This window comes from Lactuca virosa, chromosome 6, assembly GCF_052849685.1.
Source record: "Lactuca virosa cultivar CGN04683 chromosome 6, Lactuca_virosa_CGN04683_v6, whole genome shotgun sequence".
NCBI lineage: Eukaryota > Viridiplantae > Streptophyta > Magnoliopsida > Asterales > Asteraceae > Lactuca > Lactuca virosa.
The window spans coordinates 112515865-112537347 of NC_136431.1; the positions used below are offsets into that span (position 1 = coordinate 112515865).

General features: G+C 39.1%; 1 protein-coding gene across 1 annotated transcript; it reads left to right on the forward strand.

Annotated features, from left to right (window-relative positions):
* The first annotated feature begins 1706 nt into the window (after positions 1-1706).
* On the forward strand, positions 1707-3234 carry LOC145120035 (NAC domain-containing protein 67-like). Its single transcript, XM_079055821.1, has 3 exons — positions 1707-2158; positions 2253-2548; positions 2656-3234. Exons 1-3 carry the CDS (start codon positions 1939-1941, stop codon positions 3028-3030), a joined length of 891 nt encoding a protein of 296 aa, XP_078911947.1. The 5' UTR covers positions 1707-1938; the 3' UTR covers positions 3031-3234.
* The last annotated feature ends 18249 nt before the right edge of the window (positions 3235-21483 follow it).

The window sequence follows — 21483 nt, forward strand, 5'->3', positions numbered from 1 at the left end:
GGAACTAGCGATTCCAGAACTAAAACCGCCTTAAACGGTTCAGGTTCCGGTTCTCATTTTTCCGGAACCTATACCTGCTAGCTACCTTCCGGAACCGTATATATATATATATATATATATATATATATATATATATATATATATATATATATATATATATATATATATATATATATATATATATATATATATATATAAAATCGGTTCCGGCAGGTACCGGTTCCAAAAAATGAGAACCGGAACCCTAACTGCTTAAGGTGGTTTTAATTCCGGAATCGCCAGTTCCAAAGCAGTTCTGGTTCCGAAAACGGATACCCAGTTCTGATGCTCACCGCTAATGCCTAGAGGCCACAACCGGTTCTTAGATAATTCCTAACATCTAGGTAGTTACTAGAGTTGAACTTCGTCTCACAAAAACCTGCATTATGAATATAATAACTCGAAAATGTTATATTCTGACGATTACTATTTCTGAATTTTCATATCCTAAGCATAAATTATCGTGCAGTTGTATTTGTTTGTTGAAGAAAATATACAATAATCCCAAAGATACGAAAATTATATAAGTTAATGAGGAACAACATGTCGTCAATGGTAATATTGGTTGGGTTATAAAAATACGTAAATGTCCTCACCAGTGGCGGAGCCAGACTTAAAGCAAAGGGGTATCGCAATTTTTTTTTTTCGGGTATCACCGCAACGGCTGAGCATGGGGCGGGTCGGGTCAGTTTTGACCTAAAATCAAACCCAAAACCGACAGCCACGGTTTTGAAACTTTTAAAACCAAACCAAACTCAAACCCATCAGTTCGGTGTTACGGTTTTCAGCTTGTACATGGGTTTCCTGGTTTGGTTTTGGTATTAAACTCAAACCTTAATAGAATCCTTAGCTAACTTTAAGTTTTGTTATATAAACATAAAGTTGAAGTATCTTTTGATACTTGAAGTATCTTTTGATACTTGAATCAATGTGGGACTCAAAGTTGATATAAAATGAATCATGAGGATAACAGGTTTTTATAATAGATGAAAATAACTGAGTTTACATGTGTTTGGCGATGTGGGATAGAATAACTTGGAAATTAAAAGAGAATAGAATAGCTGGAAAAATAAAAGAAATATAAACAAAGGATTTGTAGGGAGTAAGAATTGATCTTGAGACCATTGTTTCAATAACCCAACACCTTAGCCAATAGACTAGCTATATGTTTGTGTTTATAAGTGAAGGGATGCATATATATATACACACTAAGAAAACGAAAATTTTCTAAAAAAATTACATTACCGAAATTTTTTTGAGGGATATCCCGGGCTACCCCGGGATACCCCTTGGATCCGCCTATGGTCCTCACATGACTTGCACATGAGAGGGTCTTTAACATTGCATGGTAAGGAAATGAAGAGGTATAAACCAAACATGCGAATTTAGTTTGAAATATAGACAATTTTTACAGCAATTATAAGTTTGGAACAAAGGTGTTATATCAATCAAAGAGGGACAATTTCTGCAACAATAGGTCAAATTTGAACCAAAGATGTTATATTAATCAAAGAGTCGGGCCATGCAATTTACTCAAACTAATAAATCATACTACATGATTAAAAAATGTTTAATATAGCTTTTCTATATGTATCATATTTTGTTATGTACGAGCGATGAATTTTGATGACCCCTCAAAGGAGGTTGGGCCCATTATTGAATTTATTGTCGAGGCCACACGAAACACTTCTCTGTTTCCTCTGTCGTTCTCCAAAAACTCTCGAATTTCCTAATCCAATTCAGAGCAGGTATATAACACTCCCATGGGGTTCCTCAATTGTCCTCATCTTCAAATTTTACATTTCAACTTCAATTCGTACACATTTCAACCACAATAAGAAACCAGAAAATCAGATATAGATTCGATTCAGGTCGATTTTGGTTCCATCGCATTAAAATATGAGATCTCCGTCGAAATCCGTAACAAAAAGGGTAAGAGATGCTGAAGCTGAGTTGAATTTGCCTCCCGGTTTCCGATTTCACCCGACAGACGAGGAGCTCATCGTTCACTATCTCTGCCGCAAGTCCCAAACGACGGCGGAGATTGTTGGTGTTGCTCCCCCACCCCCAATCATCGCTGAGGTTGATCTCTACAAACACGATCCATGGGAGCTTCCTGGTAACTTTTCTTTTCAACTCCATGACATCTTACTTCGCAATTTGCAGCTCATTAAAGCCTGATTACTGAGGAATTTTGCCCTAAATCTCTTCAGAAATGGCTCTGTTTGGAACAAAGGAATGGTACTTCTTCACACCAAGAGACAGGAAATACCCTAACGGGTCAAGACCAAACCGGGTAACTGGAAACGGGTACTGGAAGGCTACCGGTGCTGATAAACCCATAAGGACAAAATCCGACCCGAATACAGTCGTGGGGATCAAGAAAGCTTTGGTATTTTATGCAGGAAAAGGCATTAAAGGGATCAAGACGAATTGGATCATGCATGAGTATAGACTTGATATGCCAAACTCTACCTCTTCTAAACACACCAATTCCACCATTTCTAAGGTGCGTTTGACATTTTTATTTTGTGTTTTCCATCTAAATTCTTCCTAAGTATTGAATTTTTCAATAAGAACCATTGGATTGACATGGGTATGTTCTAATAATTCTAGTTGGATGATTGGGTTTTGTGTCGTCTTTACAACAAGAAGAACAATCCAAACGAGAGGATCATACCAGAAGATAATAACGTTCATCATACACGTGATCTTCATCCTGCATCACCATTAGAAGAATCACAAAGTAACAACAGTGATAGTATGAATTCATTTGAAAATTTGGATGGCGAGTTTGAAGGTGACGACGTCATGTTCTTGAGCGACTTACCACCAGAATCTTTGACTAAAGTCAACGGGACAAGTGAGCAAATCACTGTAGAAAATTTGATGCAAAGAGATGATGATGATGGGAATGAGTGGCTTGACAATTTGAGTTTGGAAGAGTTGTATCATTGTTTGGAAGAACTGCCTCCTAATCATGACATCTAGAAGATGCCAAACTACTATAATTCAAATCAACAACAATTTTCCAATTAAGGAATTGAGTATTTTAGGAAAATTTTAGTGTTTGATCCATGAGAGTTTTGGATAAATTCGATTCATGAGATTTTTCATTCATGTAAATACAACTGAATTATTAGGTGGGTGTTAAGTTGATCATTTTTAATATGTAAAAGACAATTTGAATCGTAAGATCTTATAGAACTTTACGTGTTTGGCTATTAGCAACCCGTAAAATACAATCCAACGTCTTACGTCTACACTTCTTTTAATTTAATAGGAATCCTTATGAAATATTTAGTAAGTTATCCCTTTTACCAAGTACGAAATACATATGCGAAAAAGGAAAAAAAAATTCAGTTAATAATCAGAAAAATCACGTAATTAACTCAGGGAAAGTTTCATGAACACTTTAAAGTTTTCAACATTTTATCTTAAAAACCTTGTTTTCTTTTGGGCTAATCTAATTAAAAAAAAACATTTTTTTTTTTCCAGATTAAACCTCAAATTTATTTTCATTTTTTTTTTAAAAAAGAACTTGTATTGTTTTCTTTTTTCCGAGAAAACCCTCGAACTTTGTATTTTTTTCTCAAAAAAAAACCCTCAACCTTCTAAATGTTTCCGATTAAACACTCAATTTTTTTAGTTTTTTTTTCCGAAAGAACCCTAAAGGTCAGATCAGGAAAAATGAAAAAAATACAAGGTCTTTTTCAAGTAAAAAATAAATTTGAGGTTTAATCCGAAAAAAATACAAAATATAAGGGTTTTTTTAGATTAACCTTTTCTTTTTTCAAAAAATCCATTCATAATAAAAAGATTTTCAAAAACATCATTTTTTTTATAAAATTAAAAAAAAAAAATCCAGAATACAATGTAATTTCTGATCATTAAACATAGTAATTTATGATGAGATAACGTAATTACTGATCATTAAAACCAAAACTAGATCGAAAATTTTAGGTTTTGACTTTGGAAATACCAAGCCAAAATACCGAATAATATGAATTTAGACTAAAACCAAACTGAAAATTTTCCATAGTAACATGTTTTTGTTTATATAAAAGGTGATATGTAATATGAATAATGTGGCAAGTAAGTTATACCCAAATTTGACCATAACTCATATAAATTCACCGGTAGTGATCCTTTCTTCCTCGGCCAACATCTATTTCCACCTCTCCTGCGATTGTCTGTCTCTAATAATTTCCCTCAATCACACATGTTTCTTTAAATCAAAATTTTCCCCTAAGTCATACATTCCTCTCCCTCTTAAAAAAAATGTATAACGAAAGAAAACTTATATAAAAAAAAGCTCCATAAAGCACAAAGCAAAACAAGGAGATTATGGAGAGTTTATAATACTAATTAGGTATTGAAGTCAATCAACCCCATTAAGTTTTTAATTTACATCTACTGTTAACTACCAAAAATAGGATTAGGACACTATAAAATCAATCATAGTAGTTTTCATATGTTTACCTGCTCCAAAAACCATGTCGTTTCTAAACTTAATGATGTGAGGATAATTACATCAAGACACTTTTATTGTAAAAAAGTAAGCTTGAGTAGTTCATCACAAACACCCAAGAAAAAAAATGTATGGTTAGAATTCTCAATTGACGATCGACTTGTAATGCATAAAAGAAAGTCCAATTTAATACCATGTTTATTAAAACTAGTTGTAACGCCCTGTTTTGAATCGTTTCCCATTTCGGAGTAGCGATCAGGGATTGGGTATTAGCGAGCTTGGGACCCTTGAACAAGTGAGATTTGGACTCAGTTGGGGTTGGATAATGTAATTTGGATGTTTTGGGTATTCGGTTTGTGTTTTGGAGTCAAAGGGTATTTCGGTAATTTGTCAGCTCGGGCTTTTATGGAAATTGGATGTTCGTCCGAGCTATTGTAAGGCATGTATGGGTTAGTTAAAGTGTAGAGCTTCTCGTCACCTTTTCATGGATATAAGGATGGTCGGAATCGAAGTTGTATCAAATAAGTTAAGGCCTTCAGAATGAATTAGGGTTTTAGGGAAGACCTTAGTACGCGAGGCGTACCAAGGGAGTAAGCGAGGTGTACTAATGCGAAGGAATCTACGCCGTACGTAAAAAGGAGTACGCTTAGCGAACTGCGAGGTTGGAAGCGGGGTGTGAGACCTCATACGCTGGGCGTACGAGGGTTAGTGTGAAACCCTAATTTCTAGTGTTGTACCTTATAAAAGCCTTATGTTAGTCCCTTTGGTTCATTTCTAAGCAAGCCTCATTACCCTAAAAAACCTATACCGACCTTGTAGCCTCTTGGTGGTGTTCCTAAGCTATTGGAAGGTTTTGGTGCACATTTTTCCCTTGGGAAGGAAAGAAGAGAAGCTTGAAGTTGTTTGGCTTGGTGGAGGGGCTTTGGATCTTGGCTTGTGTTCCTCCCCTGACAGGGATGCGAATGTGACATCCCCAATTTCACGGCCAGAAAAGACCGGTTTAATTTATGCTTTTTAAAATAATTTCAGAGTAATCATTTGATTAAAAGTGTTGCGGAATTTGTTCCCAGAAAAACATGATAATTATGTTATCAAATCATTTCCGAAGAAATGTATTTTATTCACATAAACCATTGGGATGTCATTGTCAATACAAAAACATAAGCATAAACAAAACTTACATTCATTTACACTAGTGATCTACTTATCTTTTAATCTGTCGGTGTAAAGCAACTTCGTATCGATACCTGTGATACAATTAAACTGAGTGGGTCAGGCTTGGGAGCCTGGTGAGCATATAGGGTTTTCACCCCACAATAAATAAATTTATTATGCTTAAACATCAAACAATCAACCCAATTACCCAATCCCCATTATCTTATTTATTTCTTAAGGATTTACCCTAAGAATCAACTATCACTCATTCCTAAGGATTCATCCTAAGGAATAGACACGAAGTCCATCGCTGTCCAAGGTTTATATTACAAGCACTAACAACGTCGATCCCCACATACTGCTCCTATACAGTGATCTTACTAGATCTAGCCTAAAGGATCGATATGAACAACCAACTAACGAAACTGCTTCGGAAATTCCCTAGCAGTAAACGAGGATCGAAGAAGACATCAAATGAATGGAATAAGTTTAACCACAAACCTTTGTTCGTAAAAGAAAGAACCACAAGACAATTAAGTTAGGGGTAGTTATCAATGCCTAGGCTGTGGTCTAAATATCGTGAGGTATGTAACCCCCAGACGCACCCTATCCAGCATCAAACTTTGCCTAGGCTGTGGTCTGAATATCGTGAGGTATATAACCCCCAGACGCACCCTATCCGGCAATGGAAACGCTGACTAATGCCTAGGCTGTGGTCTGAATATCGTGAGGTATATAACCCCCAGACGCACCCTATCCGACAATGGAAACGCTGACTAATGCCTAGGCTGTGGTCTGAATATCGTGAGGTATGTAAACCCCAGACTCACCCCTATCCGGCATCGAGAATGGAAACACTGACTAATGCCTAGGCTGTGGTCTGAATATCGTGAGGTATGTAACCCCCAGACTCACCCCTATCTGGCATCGAGAATGGAAACACTGACTCATGAAGCTCGTCCGATCACTTCATAAAAGAAACAAAGACTCCAAAGCTCTTCAAAATAAAAGTATAGGGAAAATACTAATAAAGTACTCCCATACGCTCCCGTACCCCGACACGTAATAGTGTCAAAAAGAAGAACTAACGGATGAACACATAGTTCAAAAGCACCTAATGAACATATAGTTCGAGAACACCTTATGAACTTATAGTTCAAACATACCTACCGATTACAAGTCTGCTAACGTTCCACTGGACTATCTAAAATAGTCTGTGGCCGTTGTCTATACTCTGCTGGATGACTAGATCATCTTAAACATCGATACCTCTCATCACTTTTATTTCATCACACGTCATCTAATTCATCTAACGATGTTTTACCCAACATATTTGTAGATAAAAATACATATACAGTTTAAAACTTGTATAAAACATCTATTCAACAGTCACCTTAATTAAACAATTAATATAATTACACATAGCACGTATTTTAAAGAAAATACTTCATATATATGTGTAAGGTGAAAGTGACTATACACTCACTTGATTTAACGATAACCGGGCAGCACTTCGTTGCCTAAAACGATCGTTTCTAATAAAACCGGGAGTTTTATTGAGAAACCGGGCTCTGCGAGGGTCGGGCTTCGAAACCGAAAAAATAAATTTCCCGGGATTCTCGGGCATTCCGGGACGTGTTCCGGGCGTTGGAAATGATCTCGGGGCATCGGGGGAAGTCAAAATAGCTAAAATATTGAAAAATGGGTGAAAAATGACAATTTTGGAATTCTACCCGGAAGATCTCGCAGCCCTTCTATTTATAGGGCCGAGGTTCGGACCCGAAGCAACGAGAAGAAGACACGCGTCGCAGCTACGAGCTTCGGAAGCTGAAGGCGATGCGAGGCTCGGACAGGTGTTGTCTTGGGATTGGTCCAGCTCCGGATGACTCACCTGCTTCGGATGACGCACCGAGCTCGGACACGGAGGTGCACACGCGTCGGATGTGCGAGAGCTGAGACTTCGGTCGAATCCGGAAGCGACACGTGGCTGCCAGCTGCTCGAATGACTCAGCCATTTCGGGCACGTGGCACATTTTGGGCGAGGGTGACGTGGCCGAAGCCACCTATGCGAAATTTCTCGATTTTTGTGCAAAAACTTCTAAAATCCATAACTTTCGCATACGAGCTCCTTTTTTGACGTTATTTATATGCACGCGTAGGTAAAATTACGCTCTACAACTTTCGTTTAGACTTCATCGGCTAATTTTGATTTTAATTTTTATATTATTATTTTTAACAGACCGGGACAGTAAATCCGTTAAAAATTCATAACTTCTTCATCCGACGTCCGTTTTCGTTTGTCTTTTTACCGTTGTACTACTATTTACAAGACCTTCGATTCTCGTTTAGGTTGTGTCGGCTAAAAATCACTCGATCTAAAATTCGAGTTTTTAGCTGTCTACTGCTAAGCTGAAACTTCGAAAAATCATAACTTCCTCATACGAAGTCAGATTTGGGCGTTCTTTTTATATATACTCTCGGTTTAACGAACACTACGACTTTCGTTTAGATCACCAAGGCTAAAAAGTAGTTTATCAAAAACTCACGTTTTACGACATTCGGCACCGTGCCGGTTTTGTCGCAAAACTTCGACAGGTCATAACTTCTTCGTTATAACTCGGATTTTGGTATTCTTTATATATCTGTAATCCTTGTCACGACCACTACAACTTTCTTAATAGATATCGGCTTTATCTAATATTTATTTTTCACGCTCATTTTTTATTCTTAATTAATTAAACCCTAATAATTAAGTATAAAACACATAATATTCACATAATTCCTTTTCATTTCTTCTAAATGAGTTACAAAGGTTAACCTAGACCATTATATTAATATTAATGCCTAGCCTAGAAACACGGGCGTTACAATTCTCTCCCCCTTAGAATGATTCCGTCCCCGGAATCACACATCAGCAAACAAATACGGGTAGCGACTCATCATGTCACTCTCCGTTTCCCAGGTGAGATTTGGCCCATTCGTATGTTTCCAACGCACAAGCACTAAATCGACCATTTTATGTCACAACTTCTTAGTCTTACGGTCAACGATTGCCTCAGGTTCTTCAATCAACCTCTTGTTTTCATCCAATCTTAATTCAGAAATGGGAATTATGTCGAGCACATCTCCCGTGAACTTCCTCAAATAACACATATGAAAGGTATTATGAATACCCTCTAGTTCTTCCGGTAATTCTAGCTTGTAAGCTTGATTCCCGATCCTCTGAAGAACTTTAAATGGTCCAATAAACCTTGGACTCAATTTTCCCATCTTACCAAATCTTATAAGTCCCTTCCACGGCGAGACTTTAAGTAAAACCGAATCTCCAACTTCGAATGATATCGGTTGTCTTTTCTTGTCAGCATAGCTCTTTTGACGATTCTTGAGCAGCTAACATCCTTTCCCTAATCACTTTCAACTTTTCAGCAGTCTGATGGACTATTTCAGATCCCACAAACTGCTTTTCCCCAGCTTCCAGTCAATATGACGACGTTCGACACTTTTCTCCATACAAAGCGTGATAAGGTGCCATCTAGATGTTCGAGTGGAAACTATTATTATAGGAAAATTCTACTAGAGGTAAGTGTTTACCCCAATTACCTTGGAATTCCAGGGTACATGCTCTCAGCATATCGTTCGTTCGCTCTGACCATCGGTTTGTGGATGGTAAGTTGTATTCAAACACAGCTTGGTACCCAATTCCGCTTATAGACTCCTCCAAAACCTTGAGGTAAAACGGCTGTCACGATCGGATACAATCGTTAACGAAACACCGTGAAGCCTCATAATTTCCTTCACGTAAGAATTCGCAAGTTTATCCATAGACCATTTCTCGTTGGCTGCTATGAAATGCGCACTCTTAGTGAAGCGATCAACGACCACCCAAATCATGTCGTGACCGTTCCTTGTTCTGGGCAGTTTAGTCACAAAATCCATAGTGATACCTTCCCATTTACCCATGGGTACAGGTAAAGGTTCTAAACTCCCATACGGTTTCTGATGTTGTGCCTTAACCCTAGCACATGTTACACACTCGGCCACATACTTAGCAACATCGAGCTTCATCGTCGGCCACCAGTAATAGGGTTTTAGATCCTTATACATTTTTATACTGTCGGGATGAATCGAGTACATGGTCTTGTGAGCTTCTTCCATCAGAAGATCTCTTACTCCTCCCATCTTAGGTACCCAAATCCTACCTTTGAATACCTTCAGTCCTTGACCGTTTGTATCAAACACCAACGTTTTATCCCAAACGTTCTTCCTTTCGGTCATTTTTCTCTAAAGCTTCCTCTTGAGCTTTCTTTATACCTTCCACAATTGTCGAGACAACTTCAATTCTCAACGCTCTTGGCCTTTTCTTTTCAAGATTTACCTTCCGACTGAGAGCATCAACAACAACATTTGCTTTACCAGGGTGGTAAAGTATCTCACAGTCGTAGTCCTTGAGTAACTCTAGGCAGCGTCGTTGCCTCATGTTCAATTCCTTCTGATTAAAGAGATATTGAAGACTCTTATGATCAGTGAAAAGTTTTCATTTAGTACCATAAAGATAGTGCCTCCCTATATTTAAGGCGAATACTACCACTGCCAATTCCAGATCATGAGTGGGGTAGTTCTTTTCATGCTCCTTCAATTGCCTCAATGCATACGCTATCACTTTATCCCTTTGGGTCAGAACACAACCTAACCCAACTTCTTTAACAACGAACGCGATACTTCTATTGATCGCTTTGATCATCCTTTACTTCAATTCGGCTTAAGTCAACTGCTACATCGAACTTGGTTCTCTGAACCACGTAACAAACTCATCGTAGTCGGACTCAATTTGATATGACCACTAGGGTCGGAATAACAATCATCTTCTTAGTCATTACCGAAACGATGGTAACGACAGACTAGAATAAGACGGAATCAATTACTAGTTCCTTGGTAACCTTGTGACTTTCCCTGATCCAAGTGTGAGTCATGTGCTTCCAGTAATATAGATCTCTACTACTATTCACACCTACTCATACTCGTCCCATGTACTGTCTCGCAGTCCCCAAGTCCTAAAATCACAAAACAATTTAACACATGCGAATGTGTGCAATTAATCATAAAATTTTCCTAGACTCTACTAGGACTTCTTCTATGCGTATCTTCATTCATCAATTCTACTTCAACTTGGTTGGTGATGGAAATTCCAGACGATGGGATAACTTCAAGAATTACACCAATCATTCCATCATCCTGCCAATCGAAGGTGTACTTCAGACGTACCGTACCCCTCTAAACGTTCCGTTATTTTATTAGACATATTCTAAAGGCAAGATACCATTCTTACGATATCTTCTGATAGGTATCATTCACTATCATAAGCTTTTCATTTCCTCCATCTACTCAATTCTCTACGAGTCTTCACCATAATGTTTTGTACACCCAAGTAGACGTTCGGTGTACTGGGCGAGAACTTAAGATAGGAAAGCTTTATTTACGAGAGACGTATAAATCTCCTTATCACTTAGGAACGTTTACATGTTAGTTCTAATCTCGTAATCATACGCTTAGAATCCTACACACATAAGGTTTCCAGATCCGGTCGGCAACAGACCATAGATCCGAACAAATAATAGCATATAAGGCATCCTTATAGCTATAACATAAAATATTTAACACATAAAACATTTTAGGCATCTTTCCTAAAATAAACTTGTGCTCGTGTCTAAAATATAGCAGACACTCATCTCACAATCATCGCTTAGCATTCTAAGTTTAAGTCTAGAAATCCTACAAATTCCTAGTTCGCTTAAACTAATGCTCTGATACCAACTGTGACATCCCCAATTTCACGGCCAGAAAAGACCGGTTTAATTTATGCTTTTTAAATAATTTCAGAGTAATCATTTGATTAAAAGTGTTGCGGAATTTGTTCCCAGAAAAACATGATAATTATGTTATCAAATCATTTCCGAAGAAATGTATTTTATTCACTTAAACCATTGGGATGTCATTGTCAATACAAAAACATAAGCATAAACAAAACTTACATTCATTTACACTAGCGATCTACTTCTCTTTTAATCTCTCAGTGTAAAGCAACTTCGTATCGATACCTGTGATACAATTAAACTGAGTGGGCCAGGCTTGGGAGCCTGGTGAGCATATAGGGTTTTCACCCCACAATAAATAAATTTATTATGCTTAAACATCAAACAATCAACCCAATTACCCAATCCCCATTATCTTATTTATTTCTTAAGGATTTACCCTAAGAATCAACTATCACTCATTCCTAAGGATTCATCCTAAGGAATAGGAACGAAGTCCATCACTGCCCAAGGTTTATATTACAAGCACTAACAACGTCGATCCCCACATACTGATCCTATACAATGATCTTACTAGATCTAGCCTAAAGGATCGATATGACCAACCAACTAACGAAACTGCTTCGGAAATTCCCTAGCAGTAAACGAGGATCGAAGAAGACATCAAATGAATGGAATAAGTTTAACCACAAACCTTTGTTCGTAAAAGAAAGAACCACAAGACAATTAAGTCAGGGGTAGTTATCAATGACTAGGCTGTGGTCTGAATATCGTGAGGTATGTAACCCCCAGACGCACCCTATCCAGCATCGAACTTTGCCTAGGCTGTGGTCTGAATATCGTGAGGTATATAACCCCCAGACGCACCCTATCCGGCAATGGAAACGCTGACTCATGCCTAGGCTGTGGTCTGAATATCGTGAGGTATATAACCCCCAAACGCACCCTATCCGACAATGGAAACGCTGACTAATGCCTAGGCTGTGGTCTGAATATCGTGAGGTATGTAACCCCCAGACTCACCCCTATCCGGCATCGAGAATGGAAACACTGACTAATGCCTAGGCTGTGGTCTGAATATCGTGAGGTATGTAACCCCCAGACTCACCCCTATCCGACATCGAGAATGGAAGCACTGACTCATGAAGCTCGTCCGATCACTTCATAAAAGAAACAAAGACTCCAAAGCTCTTCAAAATAAAAGTATAGGGAAAATACTAATAAAGTACTCCCATACGCTCCCATACCCCCGACACGTAATAGTGTCAAAAAGAAGAACTAACGGATGAACACATAGTTCAAAAGCACCTAATGAACATATAGTTCGAGAACACCTTATGAACATATAGTTCAAACATACCTACCGATTACAAGTCTGCTAACGTTCCGCTGGACTATCTAAAATAGTCTGTGGCCATTGTCTATACTCTGCTGGATGACTAGATCATCTTAAACATCGATACCTCTCATCACTTTTATTTCATCACACGTCATCTAATTCATCTAACGATGTTTTACCCAACATATTTGTAGATAAAATACATATACAGTTTAAAACTTGTATAAAACATCTATTCAACAGTCACCTTAATTAAACAATTAATATAATTACACATAACACGTATTTTAAAGAAAATACTTCATATATATGTGTAAGGTGAAAGTGACTATACACTCACTTGATTTAATGATAACCGGGCAGCACTTCGTTGCCTAAAACGATCGTTTCTAATAAAACCGGGAGTTTTATTGAGAAATCGGGCTCTGCGAGGGTCGGGCTTTGAAACCGAAAAAATTAATTTCCCGGGCTTCTCGGGCACTCCGGGACGTGTTTCGGGCGTTGGAAATGATCTCGGGGCATCGGGGGAAGTCAAAATAGCTAAAATATTGAAAAATGGGTGAAAAATGACAATTTTGGAATTCTACCCGGAAGATCTCGCAGCCCTTCTATTTATAGGGCCGAGGTTCGGACCCGAAGCAACGAGAAGAAGACACGCGTCGCAGCTGCGAGCTTCGGAAGCTGAAGGCGGTGCGAGGCTCGGACAGGTGTTGTCTTCGGATTGGTCCAGCTCCGGATGACTCACCTGCTACGGATGACTCACCGAGCTCGGACACGGAGGTGCACACGCGTCGGATGTACGAGGGCCGAGACTTTGGTCGAATCCGGAAGCGACACGCGGCTGCCAGCTGCTCGGATGACTCAGCCATTTCGCACACGTGGCACATTTTGGGCGAGGGTGACGTAGCCGAAGCCACCTATGCGAAATTTCTCGATTTTTGTGCAAAAACTTCTAAAATCCATAACTTTCGCATACGAGCTCCTTTTTTGACGTTATTTATATGCACACGTAGGTAAAATTATGCTCTACAACTTTCGTTTAGACTTCGTCGGCTAATTTTGACTTTAATTTTTATATTATTATTTTTAACAGACAGGGACAGGAAATCCGTTAAAAATTCATAATTTCTTCATCCGTCGTCCGTTTTCGTCTGTCTTTTTACCGTTGTGCTACTATTTACGAGACCTTCGATTCTCGTTTAGGTTGTGTCGGCTAAAAATCACTCGATCTAAAATTCGAGTTTTTAGCTCTCTACTCCTAAGATGAAACTTCGAAAAATCATAACTTCCTCATACGAAGTCAGATTTGGGCATTCTTTTTATACATACTCTCGGTTTAACGAACACTACGACTTTCGTTTAGATCACCAAGGCTAAAAAGTAGTTTATCAAAAACTCACGTTTTACGACATTCGGCACCGTGCCGGTTTTGTCGCAAAACTTCGACAGGTCATAACTTCTTCGTTATAACTCGGATTTTGGTATTCTTTATATATCCGTAATCCTTTTCACGACCACTACAACGTTCTTAATAGATATCGGCTTTATCTAATATTTATTTTTGACGCTCATTTTTTATTCTTAATTAATTAAACCCTAATAATTAAGCATAAAACACATAATATTCACATAATTCTTTTTCATTTCTTCTAAATGAGTTACAAAGGTTAACCTAGACCATTATGTCAATATTAATGCCTAGCCTAGAAACACGGGCGTTACAACGATACTCATCCAAGTTTCACACTTACTTCTGTTCCTGAATACCTGAACGGTTCTCCCCCACTTTGATTCGACTCAGCTCTTATAGCACACAAGATTTGAAGGATTTCCCAATCCTTCTTACCCTCCAATGATCGAACTGCTGACAACCTGCGCTTACCGATACTAGTGATCCATCACTAGCCAAACCCAAAAGACCACACAAACCCTGAAAACCATATGAACACTTCTCGAATCCCGACAAAACTGATAACCCCAGATGCTTTAAAATGATACCACACTCAAATCTTGAAGTCCAAAGAACATATGCTCAGACCAAAACCTTAGCAATAGACCACTTCCCTAGGCACCCCCAAGAGCCAACCAAGCATAATTGCTAAAACCACTGAATCCTGATGATACTGGAGAACTAACCCGTTGAATCCTGACCACAAACCTTCCACACAATGTCCCTGAACTGATCTCGACCAAAACCCAGAATAACAATTGAACACTTGGAACCTGCTATATAAGAAACAACCCCTCACTAACCCTAATGATTCATGACATGCAAATGGCATATAGTAGTTACCCAAACCGGTGCAAGATTCCAAAAAACATAAATAATGATAAAAACCAAGAAGAAAGCAAAAGATAACATACCCGCAATGTTGCCTGCTGGAGTCATGACCTCCCCTGTCTAACATTGCAATGCCCTACTCCTTTGTGTTGGGGCTCCTGCCCTACCCTCTCATCCATCGGTAATCCTCAAAGTAGTCGGGGCAGGCACACTCACTACTCCTCCCTTCAACATCGGATAGGAGGCCTTCTTGTGGCCCACCTGGTCGCAGTGAAAACATAACAGGATTGTCCCCTAAGGACAATCCCTGCTGACATGACCAACCCTGCCACAGTTGTAGCAACCCATACCTCTTGAACGGCAAACTCCATTGTGCAGTTTCCCGCATGTGATGTACTGACTCCGGTCCTAATGGCCTCTCAAACGTTGATCAGAAGTCTTGGGTCTCTTCCAGGGACCCTCCACTATATGCACCCGATCTGCCCCTCTTCCCAAGGTGCTCCAAATCGATCTCCCACTCTCGGGCTCTAGAAATCATATCATTCAGGGTATTGCACCCCAAAATACTCATAAACTCCCTGATATCATCTCGCAGCATATCATGATAACTCACCTTCTTCATCTCCTCATCTATTACATACTGCAGAACCAATAAAGCTCTCTCCCGGAACTTAGTGGTGATCTCTGCCACAGTCTCAGTTGTCTAGCGGAGATCCAGAAACCCTCGTGCCAACTGATGCACCTCAATTACCGGTGCAAACTCAGCTTGGAACCTAGTCGAGAAGTCATACCATGCCATAGCATCAACATCATCATCACCCACCTCACTACAAACCTCTTCCCACCAATCCCGTGCCCTGTCCTTCAATAGGCAGGAAGCATATCTGACCTTTGCCTCCTCGGGGCAGAAACTCATCCTGAACGCGTTAGCCATATCTGCTAACCACCTCCTATTGGCAATGGGGTCCTTCTCCCCATGGAACGCTGGAGCTCCGCACGCATGAAACTCATAGAAAGAAAGAGTGTGAGCTCGGATGATAGCCATAACCTCAACACGGAATGCACCCAGGTGCTCATGTAACATCTCCAATATCCCCTCCTTGACCGAGCCAAAGATCATAGGAGTCTGCTCCAAAATACCGTGAGTAATCTCCGATGAGATGAAATCCCGCATCTGCTCGCTAATCGACTCAGTAACTGCACCTAAGCCAGAACCCGAACCCGAACCAGAGCCAGGACAAGAACCACCTCCATGAGTGCTCATCTCCAAACTGAAATACAACATGCCAAAAATCAAAACATACCCAAGAATCCTCCTCCCATATGATTCAAGTATGGATCATGTGCTTTCAATAGTATGGGCCCAATACTACCTTCCACACTTATCCATACCTTCCTCAAGGATCATCCTGAATCCTCTAATTCTTTATACTTGAAGTGTATCCAATCGAAACTAACCTGCAATAACATAACAGCTAACCCAAGCTACCTAAAGCCAAACCGAGACCATTCCTTAGTCAAATACTCAACTCTATAAACGTCCGACCAAAAATAAAATTGATCAAGAGTCAACAGTCAACGGTCCAAGCCAACACTTTGGGCAACAAGCACACTACGCCCTCTCGCGGGCGCCCAGTGACCACTATAGGACAAAACAGTCAGGAACTTGCACATAATCAAGTGTACATCAGAAAACACTAGAAGCGTGTCACTCTAAGGAAGGGCATGTCACACCCTGACTAAACCAAAGGGTTAAGGACTTAATCCATTAAGTCAATATCCCAAATTCCAAATCTGAAATCTCATCAGGGCGAAATGGATAAAGTTTCCAACTTTATCCATTAATCCTTTCCATCACAAACAAGATCTAGAGTTTAAGTCTCAAAAACTCCAAGAATGCATTTCTTTCAACTTAATCTATTAAATCCAAGCCTCCAAGTTTCAGTTCTAAAACAATATGTTCTAAAGATTGATTAACTTTCCAAATTTATCCATAGTAATGCCATAAACTAACAAGATTTAGAATTTAATGCACCAGACTAACCAAAAAGGACCAAAATAACATTCATTGCTAAAATAACGTGCAAAAGATTCCAACTTTCGATCTCCAAATGGTCCACACAACAATCCTAAGTGCCCGAAAGGATTTGGTGTTATCTCAACTCCAAACTCACCACCAAAATGGGACCAAAAGAGCATAAAAGGAACCATTAGAAAGACCTAACAACTGGAAAGGAAAGGTTGAAGCTTTTTACTTACAAAAGTCTAGAAAGGGTATGAAATTTATGGATCCAAAATTGAAACAACATCCATTGCAACCAACAAGACTTTCTAGATCTTCAATCTTCATCAAATCACCAGCAAAATGTACCCAAAAATGATTCAAGGACATATGATAAGCTCACTTTACTCAAAGGAGGCTAGGGTTTAATCCAAATAATAATCTAGGGGTGTTGGAGGTTGAAAATGATCCAACCCTAAGGGTTAATGGAATTTAAATACCTCAACAATCCTAAAAAAACGTGCATCTCATTGGGCCAAGGGCGACCTGCGCTTTTGCGATAAATTCCAAATTTTTCGGTTTTCAGCTCCAGCTTCAAACAGTCATAATTTATTTGTCCCAAATCTATTTTCAATGATATTTATATGCATGTGAAGGAATTGACAAGCCCCAAATTACTATCTAATCATTTTTGACTTAAAACATACCAAACTAAAATTTTGAATTCATGCAATAAGTCTAAAATATTGTTTTTCCCATTTTACCCTTGGTTCCAAAGCACAATTCAAGGGCGTAAATCACTTAATTGACATTATCAATGTTAGGGCCAGGATCATCAAAGCATTCAGGATCCGCAAACCTCATCATATATTCAGGATCCTCAACTATCTCAGGATCCCGAGTATTACCGTTATTATTATTTACTAACATTTATAACGGTTATCTTTCATTCTTAATTAACACATGTGTAGAAATAGTCAAGAGAAGACTTATTCTCAACAGAGAGTCGTCTCAACTATGCTAAAGACCCGGAATACCAAGTGCAACAATGTTCATAAAGATGGTCATATAGGATCCCCGGAATATCATACATCATGTTAGCTAGTTTAGACTATAAATTGACACATGTATCTCGCACACGACACACTCTACCTGCTCTTAGCTTTCTCTACGAACTTTTTCACTTGTTCTTATAGAAATACTCTCTATAATTATCATTTTATATTAATAAAATCATCAAGGTAGGTGATCACTATCACTTCCAAGGTTTTGTGTCGGAGATCCTAGCAAGGATCAAGGGCTTTCCTTGTAAACAATCGTGCCATTCTCTTTACCTTTCTCTATTGCACAATTCAAACATCACAGCTTCTCATTCAATTTTGTTGATTTATACTTATGTAGTTTTTGACCAAAAAAATTTGGCGCCCACCGTGGGGTCGTGGTGTTCAAAATCCTCTAAAGATCATGTCTACACAACCGATCCTTTCTTCATCCTCCGCTCCTTCCATTCCAATCAAAAACCTACCACCTCCTCCGAGTGGACCCCCTGGTCATAGGAAAGCGCCTGATACTTCCAAGAGAAACACCCATCTGATCACTAACCAAGGATGTTTGGGATCTTCGGGACTCCAGGATCCCATTGCTTTGGTCACTACTGTTGAACTCTTCGCTATGATGAGGAAAATGACGCAACAGATGACTCACAAGACGACAATAGAACACTATTTAGGGAAGTGGAGAGGATGAGGGTGGAATGTTTGAGATCCCAGGAAACGATGCCAATAGTTGTACAACCAAGAATCCTAAACTTCGAAAATGCAGGATCCTCAGGAAATCAAGACGGGAATATAACTCCTATTATTACTGCATCACCCTTGGGGACGACTATGAGCAATAGAGCATCTATGATCAATGATCTCGATGAGCCTTTCAATACTCCTAGAAACCTTGATTCTAGTAACTTCTTAAACAACAATACTATCAATACTAACTCTACGAATGTTGATGCAGGAATAAGTCCAAACATGGCTAGGGAACTTCAGCAGTTGAGACAAATGATCTCAAGCGTACCCGTGGTAGTTCAACCCATATCAGAAACATCTCCAACAAGTCACAGGATCTTGAGATTTTCTCATGCGATAGCCGATACCGAAGTTCCTAAGCGCTTCCAGACTCCTAGCATGAAGCCTTATGATGGAACTACGGATCCTGAAGTGCACGTAGCACAATACCGAGAAAGGATGGAGATCATTCCCATCCCAGTGCACTTTAAGGAAGCTTTCCTATGCAAAGGCTTTGGTTCAACCCTCACATGATCAGCTCTTAAATGGCTGCTAAACGTCCTTCCCTATTCTATTACTTCATTTGCACATTTAGTCAATATTTTCAATAACCAGTTTTCTTGTAGCAGAACCTTCGGGAAGATCACTAGTGATCTCTATCGGGTGGTTCAGGATCCTAAGGAACGACTTAGGGATTTTGTTAATAGGTTTGGAATGGAAGCTCTTGTTGGGTTTTGAACATTCTAACACTCCTATGGTGTACATGCAACCCTAGAAACCTTGGATCTATGTTTTCTCTAAAATACATGCAAATTTGATTTCCAAAGTTTACAACCTAACTAGCATGTTATGGGGTACTTGTAATACAAAACTTTAAGTAGAATAACATACCTTTCTTTTGTGATTGATTGCTTGGAGTTTTAGAGCCTAGCACCAATAGTGTGGATGCCTCAAGTGGTGTCACAAATCACCCAAAACAACTTGGAAATACTTGAGAGAATATGATGCTCTCTAAAATCGGCCCACTCTTGTTTCTCACACACACTAGTGCCAATTCTAGAACCAAGGACCTCTTTATATAGTATGGAGTATTAGGGTTACACCCTAATACCCATGACTCTTCATTTACCTAGGATCCATGGGTTAAAAGCTCCATGGACTATCCATGGACTTCCATATACTCTTAGCCCATCCTAAATTAATCTTAGCCCAATCCATATATATGTAAGAGTCCATATTTAATTAGCCTCTTTTTGATCTTTAAATTAATTCCAAAATCAATTCTTGATCAACACTAATTATATAATACGTCTTCATATTAATATATTATAACTTATAATATATTAATAGATTATAAACATCTTATTCTCAAAAGTATATCCATACAAAATTGTTAGGTGAAGTGCAACCCAAATGGACCATGCCGGGTCGGGTCAAGTTCATACCAAATATAGTTACAGATTTAGACACCTTATCCAACAGCTCTGAGCATCCCCAACATTGACATGGCGACTGTTGTGGAGTCCTTTAGGATGGGTCTAAGGAAGGATTCACCCTTCTATGAAGATCTCGTGATGACTCCATGCAAGAGATTAGACGAAGTTAGGTGCCGAGCATTGGGGTTCATAAGGCTTGAAGAGGATAAAGAAGTCCAAAAAAGGAGCAACCCTTCAAGTCAATACGAGAATCCCAATAGGAAGGATGAATCATCGGCTCCAATATCCTACAAATCGAATCCCTATTCCAAACCAGATCATCACAGGGTTAATGCCCTCGATGATAAAGGAGAGGAAGAGTAACCTCCTAAGACCACTGAATATTCTTTTTCCATGGATGTTTCAGGTTTAATATATGCTATGCAAGATCTTAGAGACAAAGCAAGGTGGCCAAAGAAGGATAACAAGTCCACCAGTTGGAAAGACAAGTCTAAATGGTGTGCTTACCACGAAGATTTCGGTCACATTACGGAGAATTGAATAGACCTAAGAAAGGAGATCAGCTACCTCCTTAGCAAAGCGCATATTAAAGAGATCCTCGGAAGAAAGAAAGAAAAGCCCAAGGAGAACAACCACGATGGTCACAAGATCCCAGAGAAACCAACATCTCTAACCCCAAACGCCAAGATAATTAACGTTATCTCAGGTGGATCTAACATTTGTGGTACTTCTTATTCTCATGATAAAAGACATGCCAATGTCTCTAAAACAGAAAAGGAGGATAGACCACAGATGAATACCTCGGTTAGCAATGAAAAGGAAATCACGTTTGACGAGACGGACAGGGAAGAGATCTAGGATTCTCACCATAACAGAATCGTGATAACATTGTACTTTGCCAACCACTTCGTCAGAAGGATCCTTGTTGACAGAGGATCATCGGTCAACATCATACTCTTGGATGCACTGCAGAGGATGAACATCCCGAAATCAGATATAATCAAAAAATCGTCAGTCCTCATAGGATTTAGCAGAGAAACGAAACACACCATCGGGGAGATAAAGCTACCAATATACATAGAGGGGGTAAACTCTATACAAAATTTATGTGTTATTGACACCTTATCTTCTTATAATGTGATATTAGGTAGACCATGGATCCACGAGAT

Coding starts and splice junctions, on each gene's coding strand:
- LOC145120035 (XM_079055821.1), top strand. CDS start 1,939: ATGAGATCTCCGTCGAAATCCGTAACAAAAAGGGTAAGAGATGCTGAA. Junction 2,159..2,252: donor CGATCCATGGGAGCTTCCTG/GTAACTTTTCTT, acceptor AAATCTCTTCAG/AAATGGCTCTGTTTGGAACA. Junction 2,549..2,655: donor CCAATTCCACCATTTCTAAG/GTGCGTTTGACA, acceptor TAATAATTCTAG/TTGGATGATTGGGTTTTGTG.